This window comes from Stegodyphus dumicola, chromosome 1 (assembly GCF_044657685.1).
Source record: "Stegodyphus dumicola isolate Sdum_Otavi_A_Nest chromosome 1, ASM4465768v1".
Lineage (NCBI taxonomy): Eukaryota > Metazoa > Arthropoda > Arachnida > Araneae > Eresidae > Stegodyphus > Stegodyphus dumicola.
The window spans coordinates 242,455,338-242,474,358 of record NC_140768.1 but is presented as its reverse complement, the minus strand read 5'-3'; the positions used below and the strand labels follow the sequence as shown (position 1 = coordinate 242,474,358).

Sequence of the window (19,021 nt, the reverse complement as noted above, 5' to 3'; positions counted from 1 at the left end):
TTTACAATAATTTTATAAGGATATTATAATTTTAAGAGAAAAATTAGAGTTGACGGTGTGAATTTTTCCATTCCTAATACAGCAAGGAACATTAACAACAGAAAATTTTCATCACTGTTTGATTCCAAAGTAACTGTTTTTGAGCATTTAAAAAATTTTCTGAAGTTTTAAAAGTAAATCCATCTATATGTTAAGATTAATTTGAAACTTGGAAACTGATGTTACATGAACAATTATATATGTTTAGCAATGATATAATCTTATTCATACATTGAAATACTGAATAAAATACGGAATTTTCTCCAACATTCATTGAAAAATTAAATTGACATAAATAACATCATTTCTGTTCCCTACTTATTTACAATATTTTTCAGTTATGCATAAAAAACTTCCAATAATTATTTCTCTAAAGATAAGGCCTTTTAATTTTCAACATTTCATGCTAATTCATCCATTTTACATGTATCAAGCTAAGAACTTTTACTCTATACTAGCAACTAATAAATAACAAAATGCTGTCGAAAATTGACATGGTGATTATCATTAACTGAAACATAAAAATCAGAATTCATATGGTTATTTAAGTCAGAACTCTAGAAGTTTTTAACAGCCCACCAATACTACAAATTACAACAAAAACAGCTTTTTTTCTTTAATTTAAATTCCTGTACAGAAACATTTGGCATGGACAAATGCTGATTCCTAAATTACAGGTTTCTAATAACCTTAAATGACAATAAAATTTAAATAGCTTTATTATTTAAATATTCTTTTACAGAAGTGTGATCAAATAAAATATTGAGAAAGTCAATTTAAATAAATGCTTAATTAAGGACAAAAATTTTCAAAGGCTAAAAAAGGTATAAAATTTTTATTATTTATATACAGCATGTTTTACATGCATGCTCTGTATTTATACAGAGCATTATTTTTCCAATAAAAATCTTTTAAACAATTTTTCTTCATGAATACTTTTAAATTTTGGAATAAAGTTGATATTTATCACTTCAGTGAAACCTTCTTTGAGTGTTGGTTCTTTGAACTTTGATCTATAAGAAAAAAGAAAAATACAAATGCACTTATATAGATTAAAATAAAAAACAATACTTTATAAGACTTTCAAAATCTCTACAAATAGATCTCAGATTAAAAGTTTGTTATAAAAAATTCTATTTTTCCCTAAAAAAAGAATGGAAGTTGTTTCTGCTTTGAGAAACACCTCTCCGAACAAATCTTGGCATACAAGTATAGAACTATATTTTGTTTTATCAATAAAATCAATAAAAGTCTTAAAATCTTTTTGAATTTTAAACTACAACTACCATGCAAATAAAAAGCAAGGGTTTTGCATTTCTCTTTTCCAGATATACAAAGTTACACATCAAAATAAAAATTCAACTGATTACAAATGCATTCTAGTTAATTTATGAAAATGCTATTATCAGCTTTAAGAAAATTTGCTTTAAAATAATACAACAATCATATGGGAACTTGATCATCATTGGATAGTCATTTGGATCTCATAAATAAAAAGAGCATAGAACATATTCTTATTCACTATCAATATATGTATAAGAGAAAACAAAATGTAATCAAGAAGAGATCAACATCTCAAATAAGCAAAGATTAAAATTTCTGTGTATTTCTGAATATAAGCCGAAAGTGCAATTAAAAAAAAAAAAAAAAAAAAAAAAAAAAAAAAAAAAAAAAACACCTCAAAATTCAGAATTTGTATGTAAGTTGAAATGAAACTAAAAATTTCTTGTAACGTTCAAATATGTTGGATATGAGAGTGAAACTGTTGCCAAGGCGATAAAATGGGTGGAATATTTTCCAATATCAAATCACTGTAAAATAAAACACAAAACGTTAATGATGAGTTTTAACTCTGGTAACCCTAATTGAAGCTAGCATTTTTTTTTTCATTCATTTGTTGTTTTGTATACATGATCTGAGATACTTCTGTAGCCTTATTTTCCTTATTTTCTGTGCCATTCTATTTTTTTGTCTGAAACATGAAAGAAAAGAGAAGGAAGAGAAATTCTTATACAGAAAATTTAAAACTACAAGTGATTGCATTTGCTGAAAATTCTAACAGTTTGGCTGCTCTGCATTTCTTTGCAAATGAAAAGTTTAAGAGTGAAAAAAAGAAATATCTTGAATTAGCAGAGATGTCAAAATCAAAAAAGCAGCATACGGTTATCAGCCTATGTTTTATGTCTTAGAGGAAGAACATCTTGCATGGCTTCAAGAATCGCAAACAAATGAAATATTACAGACCATTTATCTTTATATCCTTAATCAATTATTTTAATAAACTTTATAGTATAATATAATTCTTTGTAACTCATGCTGCTATCTAAATCACGACACTGAACATGATGAAGCAATCTAAACTCTCTCAAAGCAAAAAGCAAGCCAGTGGATTTTGTTGCCTTACCTAGGATGATGTAATTGTTTAGTGAACAGGTACATTTTATGCATAACAGCTTGCAAAAAAAATTTTTCCCTTCAGAGCTAGAAGCAAAAGTTAAAGCCTATCAATGACATATAACAAAATTATGAAAATAATATGGGTTTGATTTATGTCAGATTGGTGATATGGATCAAACTCCATGTCATTTGATTTGTCATCAAATTATATTGTTGACACTAAAGGTTCTAAGATGATTTCCATGAAGGTAAATGGGGGGGGGATTATGGCAATTGTGCACTGCATAGCAGATATAACCCCTTAACCTCCTATAATTATTTTCAAAACAGAGCCATAATAAAAAGGGGAAATTACAAAAAAAGTACATTTAGTAATAGTTGCACAATGGATAAAAGATACATGATTTACTTCTGAAGTGACAGTTTGAGCTTTTAAAAAGTGCTCCATCAGCTACTATATGGATGATAGAGAGGATGATTTTATACATAAAGAGGTCATAAATTCTAGTGTGGAGAGTACTAGAATGATGACAATATACATTCAGACATCCCAATGTAAAAGTGCATTTTATGAACTGTTCAGAAACTCAGATTCTGACATGGAATTTGAAAGGTGTGCATATATATATAAGTTCCACCCCCTCCATTCAGAACACCCAAAAAGTAAGTTAAAAGATTAATTTTCCTTTTCCATTGCAATTATTATGTGCTAATTATTTAAGGTATTCCATTATTATTGTACTGTAGATTTTGGCACTTTTTCTTTAGCTGAGCACAAATTTTGCTGACATCAGATTTTTAATTTAACGATGATTCTCAAAACCAGCAATATAAAAAACTTTGAAAATAAAACAGATGATTTCATTAATTTGTTTTTTTTCAAAAACTTAGGAAATATAAACTAAAAAAATAAAAAAGTTCTACATTTGGAGATATTTGCTGATTTATACTTTACACCCAGCTAATGAAAACTTACTTATATTTTTTTGCAAGTTTAGTAGATCCGCATATAAGCCGACCCCAGTAATTTAGGGAAAGTTAAAAAAATACAGGCTTTTACACAGAAATATATGGTATACACATGAAATAACGTATGCTGATTGTCACGAGCCTACCTGTAATAGCTTAAATTCAAAATCTACTTGTGGAAATTCATAAATTTTAATTAATTTTTTAACACACTATCTAAATATTAGATTATAAACCTAGTTCAGCCATTGGAGAATATTAGTTAAGTATTTAGCACTGAAGGTTTATTCATCAAGATTAAAAAAAGAAAAGTTTAAAAAATATATATAAAGAAATATCAAAATGAAAAAAGGCATCACTGTAACAACATTATGAAACAGATAATGATATTATCTACAACTATCCTCCCCCAAAAGTGCTGACAGTTATATGAAATAAATTTGTAAAAACATAATAATTGATCCTACATTTACAATCAGTAGAATGAATATTTAATTGTCATATGCTCAGAAAGCATTATTTAAATCAATATTTATTTCCCTCTTGTCTTTTCCTGTTCCATCTCAAATAGTTAGCAGTAATATCTTAATTGCCAAAATTATATATTTCAGAACATTTCTTATCTTTAAAATATTTTTCAGGTGTCCATTTTAACACTAGTATATTTATAGTAATTATATATTTTCTTCCACTTTTCAAAGGGTAGTGCAGAAATAGAAATCTTATGCAGCAAGTAACATACTGACTATCCAATGTGTAATGTAATACTGACTATGTTCATCTATCATATCCTATACTATACTTGTATTCATACTCAAAATTGATTTAAAACACACATTTCTGCATAAAAATTACAAATCCATTAAAATCCCCTTTTAGCTAAAATGCATTAATAAATTAAATTTGGTTTTTTAAATATTCAGCATGCTGTCCAGATGGGACAATGTTTGTAAATGTATAGTGTCTTTGCGGCATGGAAGAACTAAAAATATGTGGCGAGCCAAAAGACCTCTCGAGGTCTCACCACAATTATAACTCATGGGCTTCTTCTGATGTATCAGACAAATGAGATTAGCAACAGCAACAACTACAGATATTCAGCTTTTTCAGAAAAGCCTATATTTTATTTTCTAATTAAATTGAAGGATGATTGTAGGAGGATTAATTGTACAAAACTTCCATGATTATAGTGGTTAAGCAGAGTACTAGCAGAGCAATACACAAATGACACAGGATACTAAAAGTAAGAGCCACTGACTCAAAAGAATTTACGCTTTATTTAAACACAATGCTAAACATTTATTGCATAGTTAAAAATGAATAGGAAGTGATAGACAAAGCTTTACTTTGCTTTTTGATTACCATTTTCTTGGCAAATTTACTGATTATATACTATGATATGGGCAACTGTACTGAAACATAAGTTAATACAATAATTGTTCAACGCTTTTCTGTTATGCACCTGCCACACATTTTTTTAAAGTTTTTTAACTGTAAATAATTTCTCCTTATAAGAATAGTTTATAGACAACACACACATGGTACTTTTCTGTTCAGCACACACACACACACAATACTTTCCCATTATGCACACACATGCTAAAATGGCAGGTGCCAAACGGAAAAGTACCAGTTTTTCATAATACATTATTCTAATATTAATTCCAGTCGGAACTGCATATAATATCAGCAAGTCACTAAAGAAGAAACACGCTAAAATTGTGTATAGTGAAACCTCGATTCACAAATTAAATTTGTTCGGGAAGGCCATTTGTCACCTGAAATGCTTGTATATCAAAATAATTTTTCTCATAGGAATTAATGTAAAATGGATTAATTTGCTCATGGATCAGAGATGATCGTTTATTTAAATTTTACAACACTACTTTATGAAAGTCTGTAACCTCAGATCAATGGAAATGATTAAGTATAAAGCAAAAAAGTTAAATATAATACAATATTAAATAGAAATAAAATACAATATTAAAATATTACAATAATACAGTATTAAAGAGATTGTTAAGTTGCAAAATTCCCTTTCATATAAACATCAGGTTTGTCTTTTCTATTTCCTTTTTCCCCTCTAAGCACTACTCTACATGAGATTCACTCTGTTTTTCTCAAAATTTGTTCAATGTGATTTGTTGTTGCTTATGTTTTAAAATGTTACTAAAGTAAAACATGGCGTTGCCAATGTTAATACTAACACTGTAGTTTTATTAATTTATCAGGATGAAATATTTATGCAAAACTTTGCATCTTATTACTCCATTCTGCATAAATTTCGTGGATAAAAAAATATGGGTAATTTTTCTTCTTTCCTATTCGTTTGATGACATTTCTTTGCTATTGAGGCTGTGTTCTTACAAGTAAAGCTTATTTTTACGATCCTCTAGTAGCTTCTATATGCCTTTGCTGTTAACATCCTAATGCACAGTTCTGTACTAGAGAAACAATATTGCAGATTAAAAAAAAAGTTTCAAAGTGTTGAAAGTCTGTGCCTGCACCGCACCCAAATCTAGCCATAATTTTCTCCATGCTGGAGGAAATTATGGTGATCTGAGGCTTCTATGTAATTCTAATGCTATATAAAAATGGTTTTTATAACTGAAAATATTACGATTTTTAGCAATGAAAATTTTTAAATGAAAAAATAAATTGCAGGTTAGCAGTAAGAGAGCTCACTTTTCTATTGCTAACTAGCAATTTGTTTTTTCATTTTTATTTAATGAAGATCAGCATGTTATTTGTTAAGTTAATTGTTCAATATTTGTAAACTAACTAAGCATTAAATGAAATAATAAATATTTTATTTCTGATTACTCTCACACATCAATGTACTTTCTAAAAGAAGACCTAATTTTAATTTATAGATTCAAAATTAATGGATATTTATAAAAGGAAATTCTATCACTAAAACATACTTGTAACTGTTCAAAACCATATCATTAACTCCTGCATGCTTTTCATCAGGTCCCTGAAGTTCTCTGTACTATAAAAATTTTAAAGAATTTATAATAATACATACAGATATTAATAACAACAGTTAATAGCTATTATAATATAAGCAACTATAATGGTTGCAATTTGTAACTCTAAATTATACATACATATACACACACTTACACACATACAAAGTGCAATAATGTAACTTCCATAACATATATTTAAAAATACACATGTGCAACTGTAATTAAATGATATCGCTATTTCAAAAATACTCCTGTAGTGTAAGACTTAGATGCTGTTTTGACATCTGGAGATAGGCCTGGAGTCATTTATTGAAATGTTATTCAGAACTTGTCTCACAATTCTGTTAAACATTCAGTTTCATTAGAAAATCTTTATTCCACCAGCACAGCTTTTAACTTAAAACCAGAACTCATATAAAGAAAACCAAAACTAAACTAGATAAAAATCACAACTCATATAAAGTAACAGGATGTTCTAATTTAATAATTATTAATCTCACAATAAACAATAAATTATTTGTTAACCCTCTGACACGCGGTGGTCGCGCTTGAAACCACCAATTTTCGAATTTTTTTCTCCTCTTTTTTCCGAAATTTTTGAGTGAAAATCAATTGATTACTTATCTTTTACCTCTAAATAACACAAAATGACTGCAGAATCATACATGTTTTAGGTCTTGGTATTTTAAATTGGATGCCTTTTAAAATTTTTTTTCAATGAGACAACTTCCTTTTATTAATATAAACAACTTTAAATTTCAAAAGTTATTCATCACACATCATGATTTCTATCATAAACAATAAGAGATAGCAATAATTAAACTGCATATATAAAAAAACCTATCTATATGTATGAAATTTGCTTTGTGGTTTCAGGGCGCGACCTAGAGACTTGGTGGTCGCGCCTTGAAACCACTGCTCTTCACAATGGCGTTTGCTTAATTATCAAATAAGAATGTTTATTTTTACCCGGATATAGATAAGGGGTTTTGAAACCACAGTATTTTATTACTAAACAATACATGCACCTGCCCAGTAAAAAGGTCTTCTTTTCCAGAGACTTTTCTCTAACCTCAAAATACTTGCTCCTCAAGCTAGTATTGTGATTTTATATATTATTTCCTGCGGTTTAAATTTAATGTAAATATACTTTGCTATAATTAAAAATAGAAATCGGGTAAAGTTTTATTTAAATTAAAAATATTTTCTGAATATTTTGGGACGAAATACGAATAAAATAAGTATGAATGGGAAACGAATGATTCATACCAAAGCCAAAAAGACCAAGCCCCCCCCCCATTAACATAAAAAATCACAAATTTCATGTGCCAGATGAAAAGAAACTAAATAACGCTGGATATATATACCAGTGAAATTTAGATCCAGGCAGTGTACATTTTGTAGTACAAGGAAGAAACCTCATAGAAGAAGATACATGTGTGAAACGTACAATGTGGGTCTATGCATGTACCAAAAAGACAAAACATGCTTTGAACAGTGTCACAAAAAAATTTATTCTTTGAAATTTAAAAAAAAAAAAAAAAAAAAACACTACAGTCTTTTTTTTTAATCCTTATTTTACTGAGTTTTTTTTAATCCATTTAGCCAAACATTCTTATTATGTAGGTACTTATATTTTTACTGCTATAGAAAAATTACATAAATGTTAATTTTTTAAAATTTTTCTGACGATTTACTTTATAAAATAATGTAAAAAAATATATATAAAGCAATTCTTACATAAATTTTTTTTAAATTCGTAAATTTCGTCATTTATTGGTAACGCGCATGGAGAAAGGTAAGTTTTTCCCCCTACTACCTCAGTAAGTTTCAAAAGTTAATCATCGCACATCATGATTTCGATCATAAACAATAAAAAATAGAAATAATTAAACTGTATATATAAAAAAGCCCTCTATATGTATGGCATTTGCTTTGTGGTTTCAGGGTGCGACTACTGCGCCACTAGAGCATTGTGTCACAATGGTGCGGTGGTTTCGCACTGCGACCACCACCCACAGAACAATGGGCAAGAGTAGATTTATTTAATTCATATATTATTTGTCTCTAGGATCGTAATATTCACTTTCTAGAGTTTCTAGTTAAAAAAATTATAAAAATAATATTGTGCACGTCAAAGGGTTAAATCGTCATGTATTTTGCATTCTATTAATTTTAATGCCTATCACTTCTAGTTTGGGTTAATCACATTTTAGGTCATCTGTCACATTTCCTTTGAATCCACTGTCACATATCTTTGAATCTCTTATGCTAGCCAAACATATTTTACTTTTCCAAGTACTTATTCATAATATATTACTCTCAACAGTTCTAATACATCAGCAATGCTTTTTATAATTTTCACATAAAATTTGATGTTAATATATTGTTCTAAACTTTGATTACTCATTTTTATTATGAAGTACATATCTTGATATCCATTACTTTTCTAATAATTTATACTAGCTTGAAATTTATGGACATATTAGTTCAGATATGTCCAAACATTTTAGTACTATAGCATGACAGATGACAGCATGCAGCCATTAGGCAAATTAAATTGCTGCTACTTGTGTACAGATGTTCTGTTCAAACAGCAATAAACTCAAAGACAGTAGACAAAGGAATGAAAAATCCCATGAAACATGTTATCATAAAGTACACTTAATTGGCAAAAATCATGAAAGTACTAATGCAAGGCGTGACATTCTAGCGAGAACAGAAAAAGTACAATTAAGTAAAAAAAAAAAAAAAAAAAAGACAATATGACAATATGTATACAACAAACACAGGAATTGTTCTAATGGTTGCAGACATAACCTAAAAAGTCCAAAATGACGAAAAACCAATTGTTGAACATTTACGGACACTGAGTGTGCTATGGATCCATGCCATAGCAACAATTATTAGCGCTATACAGTGCCAGTACTAGGCATTTTGGCACTCAGGGCAATCTCTCTTGTTCTTAAATGCTGCTGCCAGGTTCCCTCCTAAATTCTAAAGATTTTGCAGTCCCTAAAATTGCAGATTTTGCAGTAACTAAATTCTACTACCCATTGCTTTTCCTTAAATTCTAAAAAATTTTGTCAACCCTAAATTGTGCTCCTTGATGCTTAACTAAATTCTAAAATTTTTGCCATCCTAAATTATATTGCCCAGTGCAGCTGGGCCAGTTGCATTAGCTCTGGCACCAGCCCTGCTGTCCTGAGATACTCCGTTGTCTCAATTGATATTTGATAAATGAGTGATTTATTGTTTCCCAGAAAAAGTTCAATGATCTGAAGTCTATTGAGGATGGAGACCAAGCAATGGGTTCAACTGTTCCAGTTCAATCTCTGTGATAAATAGCATGGAAATGATTAGGCACTGCACTTGAAAAATGTTTTGCCCCACCATCATGCCCACACCCCTCTATACTGTAAAGATTATTCTGTAGCAAATCCTGGGGAATATGCTACAGAAAAACAAAGTATATTGTACATGAGTATTTTCCTGATTTTAACCAACTAAACATAATTTGCAATAGCAAATTCTATCGCAGTCGTTTTTGTTCTTGATGCTTACTAAAACCTTTCTCAGTCAGCTACAGCTATGGCCAACTATAGGTGATAGTCATACCTTCAAAATAAAAGCAACTGTATTGCCCGCTGAAAGTGAAATTCAGAACATTTTTCAGGCTGTCCACATGGACATTTTAGAGCATGTAAATAACAGTTTATTTTATCTGTATACACAATAAGTTTTTCCAAACTAAATTAATGATGTCATACGACTCCGATTTTTTACCCTCTATCTTTCATAGTTTTTGAGATAGGATTGCTAATGTCTGAATATCACTGGTAGGAGATTAATGCAACTAGTCTTATTTTGTATGGCATGATCTGTTACTACAGCTAGACATAACCTTCATAGCTGTAGCTGATTCTGTTCACCACAGCTGTTTAGACACAAATAGAATTTTCTGTTTTTCATGCATGTATGTATATATACTTACCAAAATAATAAATATGGAAAAATATCTGGCATAAATGTAAAAGTAGGAAGAGCGGCCTACATAAGCAGATTTTGAAATGGTATGTGTATACAGAAACATCCACTGAATGACAGGGCAGTATTAAGCCTTAACCCTTTCTTAAGAGGTGTCCCATATATGAATTCTCTACTGGAGCATCTGCTCAAAAGTCTCTCACAGCTGGGGGTCTCACCCAAGCATTCCTGGAGAGCGAGCCTAAGGGACGGGTGATGAATTTGTGTATTTTAAGCTCAACCATTTTTTAATGATGACTAGATGGTGGCTTATGTCCATTACTTTTGAAATGAACACAGTTTTAGGATCCCGACTTTCAGTTTGATCATATTCTGCCTAACTTTGGTGTAAGCAGTGGTGTAGGAGGAAGGAAAGCATAATGTAAGCAAACAGAGTGATATAAACATTCATGTGTCTGATAATCTTCCAAACCTTTACAAAAATTTTTTTTTCCGCTACTATGTATGGTCTTTTAGGGTTACTATGTGGGGGTTCTGTTATGCTTCATGTTACTTTTATGGCTTATATTTCATTACTTCCCTTTTATTTTGGAAAGCCTTGACCAAAGTTTAGTATGGAGAGCAAGCGTTACTTATCAGAGGAAGGATATACATGGTAAATGAGCCAATTAGTGACATGAATGACAACGATAATTCATTTTTTAAAGAGTTAAACAGTGATATTTCTATTGATTCTGATATAAAAATTTTGTCAGAGACTGGAGTTCACTGCATGCTTGCCTTTGACTTTCCACGAAAGATTTTGTTACTTCTTCTTGTAAATAGTCTTTCTTGTATTTTTTATTAAAGTTCATTGATGTATGTGGTCAACAAACTTTAGAATAATTTGAATAGTCTTCCAAAAATTATTTCTCAAAGTAAGATATTTTTTTTTAAACCATGTAAAGTACAGGACAAAGATTAATAAATTATAATTTTAATGTTGATAGCTTATATAACATGCTAATTTTAATGTTGATAGCTTATATAACAATCTAAAGTGGAAAAAAAAATTATGACATTAGGACTCAAACTTTTTTTTTGCGGTTTATGTTTCCTTAAGTTAAACTTAGTAAAACAAAACCCCCCAATCATGTGGGATGATTACTTTGAACTCCCACCCAACCCGAGGGAACATCTTAAAGGTGTTCTGTCTTGAAAGGGTTAATTAAAAGCCCACTACTGGCTAAAATGTCATTTCTCATGCGGTGAATTTTGATCACCATGCATTGCTATATGAATGCGGAACGCATCAACATACTGTTTGTCTATGGTAAGAACAGCTCTCGCCAGTTTGTCTTCAGCTGTCTGTTGCCATAGAAATGAGCCCTGACCCATTTTTCGTAGGGGTGTCTTGAAGATTTACTTCTCAGTCTGCCACCTTGGTGCATTTAAAGGTAATTTGGCAATATTCACATTTTGTTTCAAGTAGAATGCTCATAGACCCTTTGCATCGACCCCAACATCCAATTTCCGAAAATGAAAATTCGATGGTATAGATAAAGATTTTGCAGTCAAGAAACGGTCTTTGATTTTACCGTGTGAGGTACAAGTCACTGAATTTTCCATCCCTCTAGACTTACAATGAGTAAAAATATATCAAAATAACTTGTAGGTAAATAAATTTAAAAATCCGTGCTTTTTTTTGAAGAAAAATTGTAATTTTTACATTTAAAAAAAGCATGCTATTATTTTGCTTCTTTTTTGTTTATTTGTTTGCTTGCAAAATCATAGATGACATCTTAGAAATCTACTTGATTGCTCCATTCTCTGTAATATAGTATAGAGGCACTTCATAAATATAAAATAAATTAAATTTTTACAGTTCTCCCCTCTAGCTAATCTACTGTGAACATTCAAAGCAATTTCTTCAGTCTTTAAATGACGTTCTGCTATGTTTTTATTAAAAAAATTTCTGTTAATTTATTGCTTGTGCTTTAATAATGACTAAAAATTTCTTCATTAAATGTATATGGAATCACCTAAAAGTAAAAGTGTTTATTTACATACCCATGCTTTCAATAAATACTTTTCGCAAACATTTCTTCTTTTCCCATACCTTCGAACTAAACTAAAAGCTGGTCAATTTAATGGCGAAAGGAAGAGAAGGGGAATTAAAATCAAAACTGCTTTTACCTTAATTACCAGTGGTTTAGGTTAGTTTATGTGATTATGGAAAGCCTCCAGGGTTAGATGCCTAAGAGGAGGGAGCCAGCATGGACAATAATCAATTTTTTTAACTCTGTGCGCCCAAAACCGTATCATGCTGCCAACATTTCTTAAAAGTTAAATTGTTGTCAATCCATGTTTCCTCGATGTAAACGATGTGGCGTTCACTTGTCCAAGTTAATTTCGCGTAAATAATTGTTCCTCCGAAATACAATGTGAGGTCTTTCGATAAGATTTTTTCTTTTATTAATGCATGTCTTCCAGCGAAAATTCATTGAAAGCAAAACTTTGCACAACAAGCCTTTTTGTCACGGAAAGTCTAGTTTTCGCCTCAAGACAGGCAGTAATTTCCGCATGGATGGCACTTTTCTTTGATGTAAAAGTCTTGTATTGTCTGTCGTATAACGCATTTGTCAAAATCGTCAATTTCGCACTTTTGTTTAGCACGGCTTTTACATTTCTTTCCAGGTGTATTTAGAAGTTTATTTTCACCCATTGTTGATGCTTTGCGCTTAATTATTTTAATTCTATATTCCGATACTCCAGTAGCTTGCGATGTGCTCTTCAAAACTTGAGGAAGAGAAACTACTAAAGAGTTCCCCGAAGCTTCAGAATTGAAAAAATGTGCGACATTGTACACGATTTGACGTGCCTGAAACTTTAAAGGTTAATCTTTCTTAAACTGGAAGGGCATTTTAAAAGACTGCGATTAACAAAGCACTACGAAAATCCAGCTAAATAGAAGCAAAGTTGAACAAATACCAGTACAAAAGATATAAACACGAGAATAAAAATAGCTAATAGTAATAATATAAGGCTTAAGAAAAGATGCGTACAGCTGGAATGAAACTGAGAAGACGAATGACAAACTCTTTTTCCATTCAGCCAACAGTCGCCAAAAACAAAATAACAATGAAGCAACCCTTGGTTTGTCCCTATTTGAAATATACTAGCACTCTTGCTATAGTGACTGCCACCTGCCAGACATCGTGGCGGGAGCTCTTCTTGCTGTAGACAGACAGTAAACTTTACGTATGCGGCTGAGGCTAAAACTGAACAGCTATTTAAAAGAGGAAGATAGAATGATTCCAGAAGACTTCTTTAGAGCAGATGCTCCAGTTTTTGGTCATAAGTCCACAGATAAAATGAAAGCTACTTAGCTCCACATTGATGTATTGGTGTATAACACTCAAAATCTACATGAGAAATAATGATTTATATAGCAGTATGCTTTTATTTACTGCTCAATAATGCCTTGCACCACCTCAATATGGAATTTTCACACACATACACATTCTAGTACAAAATCTGTTTACTTTGGTTCTTTTATGACATCATAATAAACATCATATACAAAATTATTATTTATGCAAAAATGAAGTGATTATAAGCAAAACTAAGATGTCTCTATACAACAAGTCTATTTTGGTAATTTTTAACATAAATAGTGTTAAAGGATGCAGTTTTTAAGATTATTTAACTAAATTTAAAGTCTGATGATGAAACTATCAAAATGTTAATTACTTTAGTAACCCATTCAGTTGAATCACAGTTTAAAGACTGAAAAAACGTCAAAAACTAATAAATGGATATTTGATTTTGTACATATTTTTTTGCTATGGAAAGCACAGCTACAGAAAAATTCCTTCAAGATTTAAACAGCTTTCATGAAGGGAAAAGATAAATCTCAAAGAAATAAGTTTTTTTTTTCCTAAAAAAAAAAAAAAAAAAAAAAAGTATAATTTTGGATTCCCCCCCCCCAAACTCATTATTCAGTTATGGTCTTCTCCTGGATGATACTGTTGTGAATATTTGTAAATATTTTAATCCTTTTGGATTAAATTTTGGTTTTTCTGTATGTTTGCATTACTTCATTTATTTATTTATCTGTTGTTTTTAGAAGAGTAGTTTTATGGTTTATTTTTTGTTTAATCTGTGGCCACATGCCTTGTACTTAAGTGTTTATTTCTTGTATAGAATTATAGATCCTTTAATTTTGAGTGCAACAGCTTTGTACTTGTAAAAATAGCTCAGTTAGAAGACTAAGATATAAGCAGCTTTGTTCTTAATGGGACTTAGTGATATTTGGAGATTTCTTGCCAACCTCACAAGTTTTTGGAAGATTAAAATGAAAACATATTTTCAAAGTCCTATAACCAATTCTTCAAGAAGTTTTCACAGTCCATACTGCAAAGTATAAATATGGGTCAGATAGCTAGGAAGTTCAGTTGCAAATCAGCTGTGAGATTTAGCAGTTAGATGAATTATGAGTTAATGTTTATCTGTTGGTAATTTGACATATGATGATATATTTCATGTGTTAAGGAGGAATCGCTAAATATTAACATTATCCTTGAGTTCTTTCCAGCCATTATGTGTTATGTGTACTATTTGTTGCACTTATATATACTGACAATAAATTGCTAATTTCTTCCTCTTATCTGAATTCATTATTTAAAGGAATATCAATGATCCCATAGCTCACAACAATATTTAGAGAATCTCTGAAACTTATGTGGACTTCTGCAGTTGAATTTTCAAATTAGTATGGAAGATTTCTGTTGGTTGATGATATTTTCATTTCAAATTGCTAGTGTAACTATAATCATGTACAAATCAAAAGAATACGATGAAGCTTTTGATCAAGAAAATGTTGAGGATTTTGAACGTTGAAATCCTTCAAGTACATATAGTCTGTGATTCATGAAAATAAAATGCCCATGCTAAATGTCTGAACACCTGAATTTTAATTTTAAAAGCATATAGCATTATTATTAACTTAATACATTACTCAGTGATAAAAAATCCAGTTTGTTTAAAAGTACATGTACATACAAAATCCAACTTCAGCAAAATGATAAAATAACACAGTAGTTCTAAAATTATCAACAAAAAGTTTCAAGGAACAGCAAATGGTTAGGAACTAACACATATTAGAAAACAAACTGAACTTTTCTAATTGCAAGTGACCAATATGAAAAATGAGCATACCACATTGTTATGTCTAGCTTGCTCCAAAGAACATACAAAAAAGAAACATCTACAAGGAACTCCAAATTTTTTTGCAATCTCCATATACCTTGAAGGAAAGGGGAAAAAAAAAAAAAGTTCTTTTGATTCACAGAACTGGTCAAATACAATCAATTTAATTATTAATTCCATTAAAGCAACATGAAAAAGAAAAAAAAAAATGAAGTAAAAAGAAATAACAGAACTTTAAAAAAACAAAACAAGTACCTGCTTCTGCTCTCTGGATCAGGATTTGTATTATCAATGACAACCTTCTGATGTTTAGACAGGGATTTAGAGCATTCAGATACACAGTTTTGCCATGATCCTAAGATATCCTGAATATAATTTTATGTGCTTTTAATATACAAATTGAAATTTTTTTTACTATTCATAAAAATTATTAATTTTATTTTATTCATGTTGCCTTTTCTACTTATATTTAGATTTTCGATACATAAAGAAAATTATTAAATTTATCTTGTACTCCATATTCAGACCTAGTGATTACTCCAGTGCAGCTTAGAAAAAACTAAATAATGGTGGCATCAGATACTTCTTTTGGAAAAAGACAAAATATTTACAGTTAAAGAAATCGTTGATGACTTATTAAATTGAGTAAAACTGTAATGTTAATTGATTACAAAAGAAATCAGAGAATTATACACAAAAGGCATTATTTCCTGTGGAATAAAATAATGCCCTATTTCTTTGAATCAAATTTGATCAAAAGATGAAGTTAAATTTTTATGTCTCACAACAGACTTTTTTTGGTGGGGCATCATTTTAAAAATTAACTGCGAAAGCAAATAAATACTTTATTCACTGATGAATACAGCTATAAAAAAGATATTAAAGATATTAATTTTTCATATTTAATTTTCTTTCTACATACAGAAATTTAATTTAAACTAGCAAATAAATATAGGATTGTCTAACCAAAACTGTGAATAATTTACATAGTATTAAAGCTATTTTAACACACAAAACTTTAATGTATGTGTTTACATTTAATGATAATGGAAGTAATTAAATAATTAATAGTTTCAAGCATTTTCACAATCATGTAACTATAAAGTGTAGCAGGGAAGTAATGATGCAGCATGCAATGCACAGGAAGTATTGCAGAGCATCTCATTATATTCATGCAGAAGATTAAATATCTTTTTGAACCTCAGAATGAGCATTTACTCTCTGCCATAGACATATGCATGTTAGGACATATTTTCTAAACATATTTTGTTGTGCCATGTAAAAACAATGTACCATCAAAGTATTGAACAAACATAATTTCTTTTTGTATGTTTATCTACTGTGCTACCTGATTGCTAGCAAAAAATAAAACATTAAATACAATTTTTGTAAATTTTCCGCCAATCTAGAACTTCTTTTCTTAGTTCTATATGTCAAATATTTTTTCTTAATCCTATATTTTATATGGCATATTTTATGTCTATATTATCACCAATACAATGGCTAGTGTGATGACGAATTGTTCCATTATTCTGTTCTTACTCTTCTGGCATAACTGGTAGTAAGTCCAAACTATCACTTGTTATTGCATAGGCAACTGCATGTGGTGTAGCTGCCCGTGCCCATTGCAGGTTTGTTTGGATGCATCTAATGTAATCAGTTTCAGATTTTGTTGTAAAAAAAAGTGCCTTTATTTGTCTATTCCAAAAAAGCTAAGCTTCATTGAGACCTTATGATGCTTTATTCCAGACCTGAACCAAGGTCCCATTTTTCACTCACCTTAAACTTTGTTGACTTTATTAAAGTGAACAAACAAAGGGGGGGGGCAAGGTTAAATTTTCACTACTGAATTTTTCTCGCCAAAAAAAAATTCTGTTTTCATTTTTCACCCAGGAGCCTTTTTAACATGAGTTTATATTGTTTAATAATAAATCCAGCCCTGAAAAAAGTTATCATTATTCAAAAAATCCTTTTCGCTTTCTATTTTCTTTCTTTGAGTGTTGTAAATGATAGTGTACCAAACAACCAAAATTTTCTTTTTCTGTTGTACCACCGGTTACTGCAATTTTTAGGGTCTTGAAATATACAGAAAATGGAATCCATCTCAGTTGCTTCCAAAAGATTAACATGTACACTCTTACAGTTTTAAATAAAAATTCAGAAATCAAATTTTGTTCTCAAGTTTCTTTTTCAATTTAATTGCTTTTTCTTGACAATATTCATATTTCATTTTATCATTTCCAAAATACCACCAGAAGTAATGATGGAATTATATTCTTTGGAAGATGCTACATTTTCCAGAACATCTGGCATTCTAAAGTTAGATTTACCCCAGATATATAATTTACAAGTCTTTGTCATAGACAGAGTTTACTTGTATAAGTATATTAGCATGTAATGTCAAATATTTTTGCAATATATGAAATGAATTATGGATGGAAACAATAATATATCTTACCCTGTTTATGTGAATATATCCTTTAGGTACCAAATATGTAAGAGCAAAATGAGTTTTTCCCGCTGTAATGAGAGTGAAATGAATAAGAATTCTCTCTCTCTATATATATCACACACATATATATATCAGGTTTAATAGAAGTTTCCTGCCACTTCAAATATTCTCTGTGCAAATAGTTTGTATTGGCGGGTTTAATCAGATTTTTTCAAATGATTTTTGGCATTTGAAAAAAAGATTTGCTTTAGAACATTGTGTTGTGAAATTTGTAAAAAAAATGCCGTTATTATTAAGTACAAGATGTCTAAAATGGAACTATCATGCTACCAGATTAGGATCATCATTTATTTCCAGTTCTGTTGCAAAAAGTCAGCTACAGAATGTCACCAAATCATGTGTGCAGCTTTAGGTACTAATGTTTTATTATATGACACTGTGAAGGTTTGGTACTGAAAGTTCAAAAACAAGGACTATGACATTCAAGAAGCAGAGCACTCTGGCCGGCCTACTGATGCTGAAGAGGCCCGCCTGCAAGAAGATCAGTATGCAACCATTTGAGAGCTTGCTAAGGAGTTAGATGTTGGTGCCATGTACACTGCTCAAAAAAAAAAAAAAAAAAAAAAAAAAAGGGACAGTGCTATATCTCCCGTTCTACTGGGCCGATTGACAAAATTCAAACTGCGTTTTTCATGTCTCGAAAGCGCGACTTAGGATATATATTAGATTTATATATAGCACTATTCTAACATAAATATTTTGACACGAAATCGGACTTTTTCTGAAATAACATACCAATTTTTTTCTATATTTCGATTCTACGACTCAAATTATGCCAGAATACCAAGTTTTGTAAAAATCGTTTGAGTAGATTTTAAAATATTAGCTCTCAAAATTTAAGCTCTTTAATGTTAATTGAATTTGGCAAATATTTATTAATATCTCTTTTTTCATTAAACTTTTTTGATTTTTTCTCTCACATTTCGAAATTTAGGTTCATTCCAAATAAAATTTA

At 30.2% G+C, this 19,021-nt stretch overlaps 1 protein-coding gene across 2 annotated transcripts in view; it reads right to left on the bottom strand.

Moving 5' to 3' along the window:
* Positions 1-859: 859 nt before the first annotated feature.
* The window catches only part of PNKP (Polynucleotide kinase 3'-phosphatase), a 97,296-nt gene continuing 79,134 nt past the window's right edge, over positions 860-19,021 (bottom strand). The window contains exons 11-15 of one of the 2 annotated variants that reach the window (XM_085826873.1): positions 18,013-18,074; positions 15,810-15,909; positions 15,564-15,651; positions 6,330-6,397; positions 860-1,052 (exon numbers count right to left, since the gene is read on the bottom strand). In XM_085826873.1, the coding sequence (XP_085682999.1) occupies positions 6,340-6,397; positions 15,564-15,651; positions 15,810-15,909; positions 18,013-18,074 (308 nt within the window). In that variant the 3' untranslated portion in view covers positions 860-1,052; positions 6,330-6,339. Of the gene's footprint in view, positions 1,053-6,329; positions 6,398-15,563; positions 15,652-15,809; positions 15,920-18,012; positions 18,075-19,021 lie in introns of both variants that reach the window. The other variant, XM_085826869.1, reaches the window with a different exon arrangement.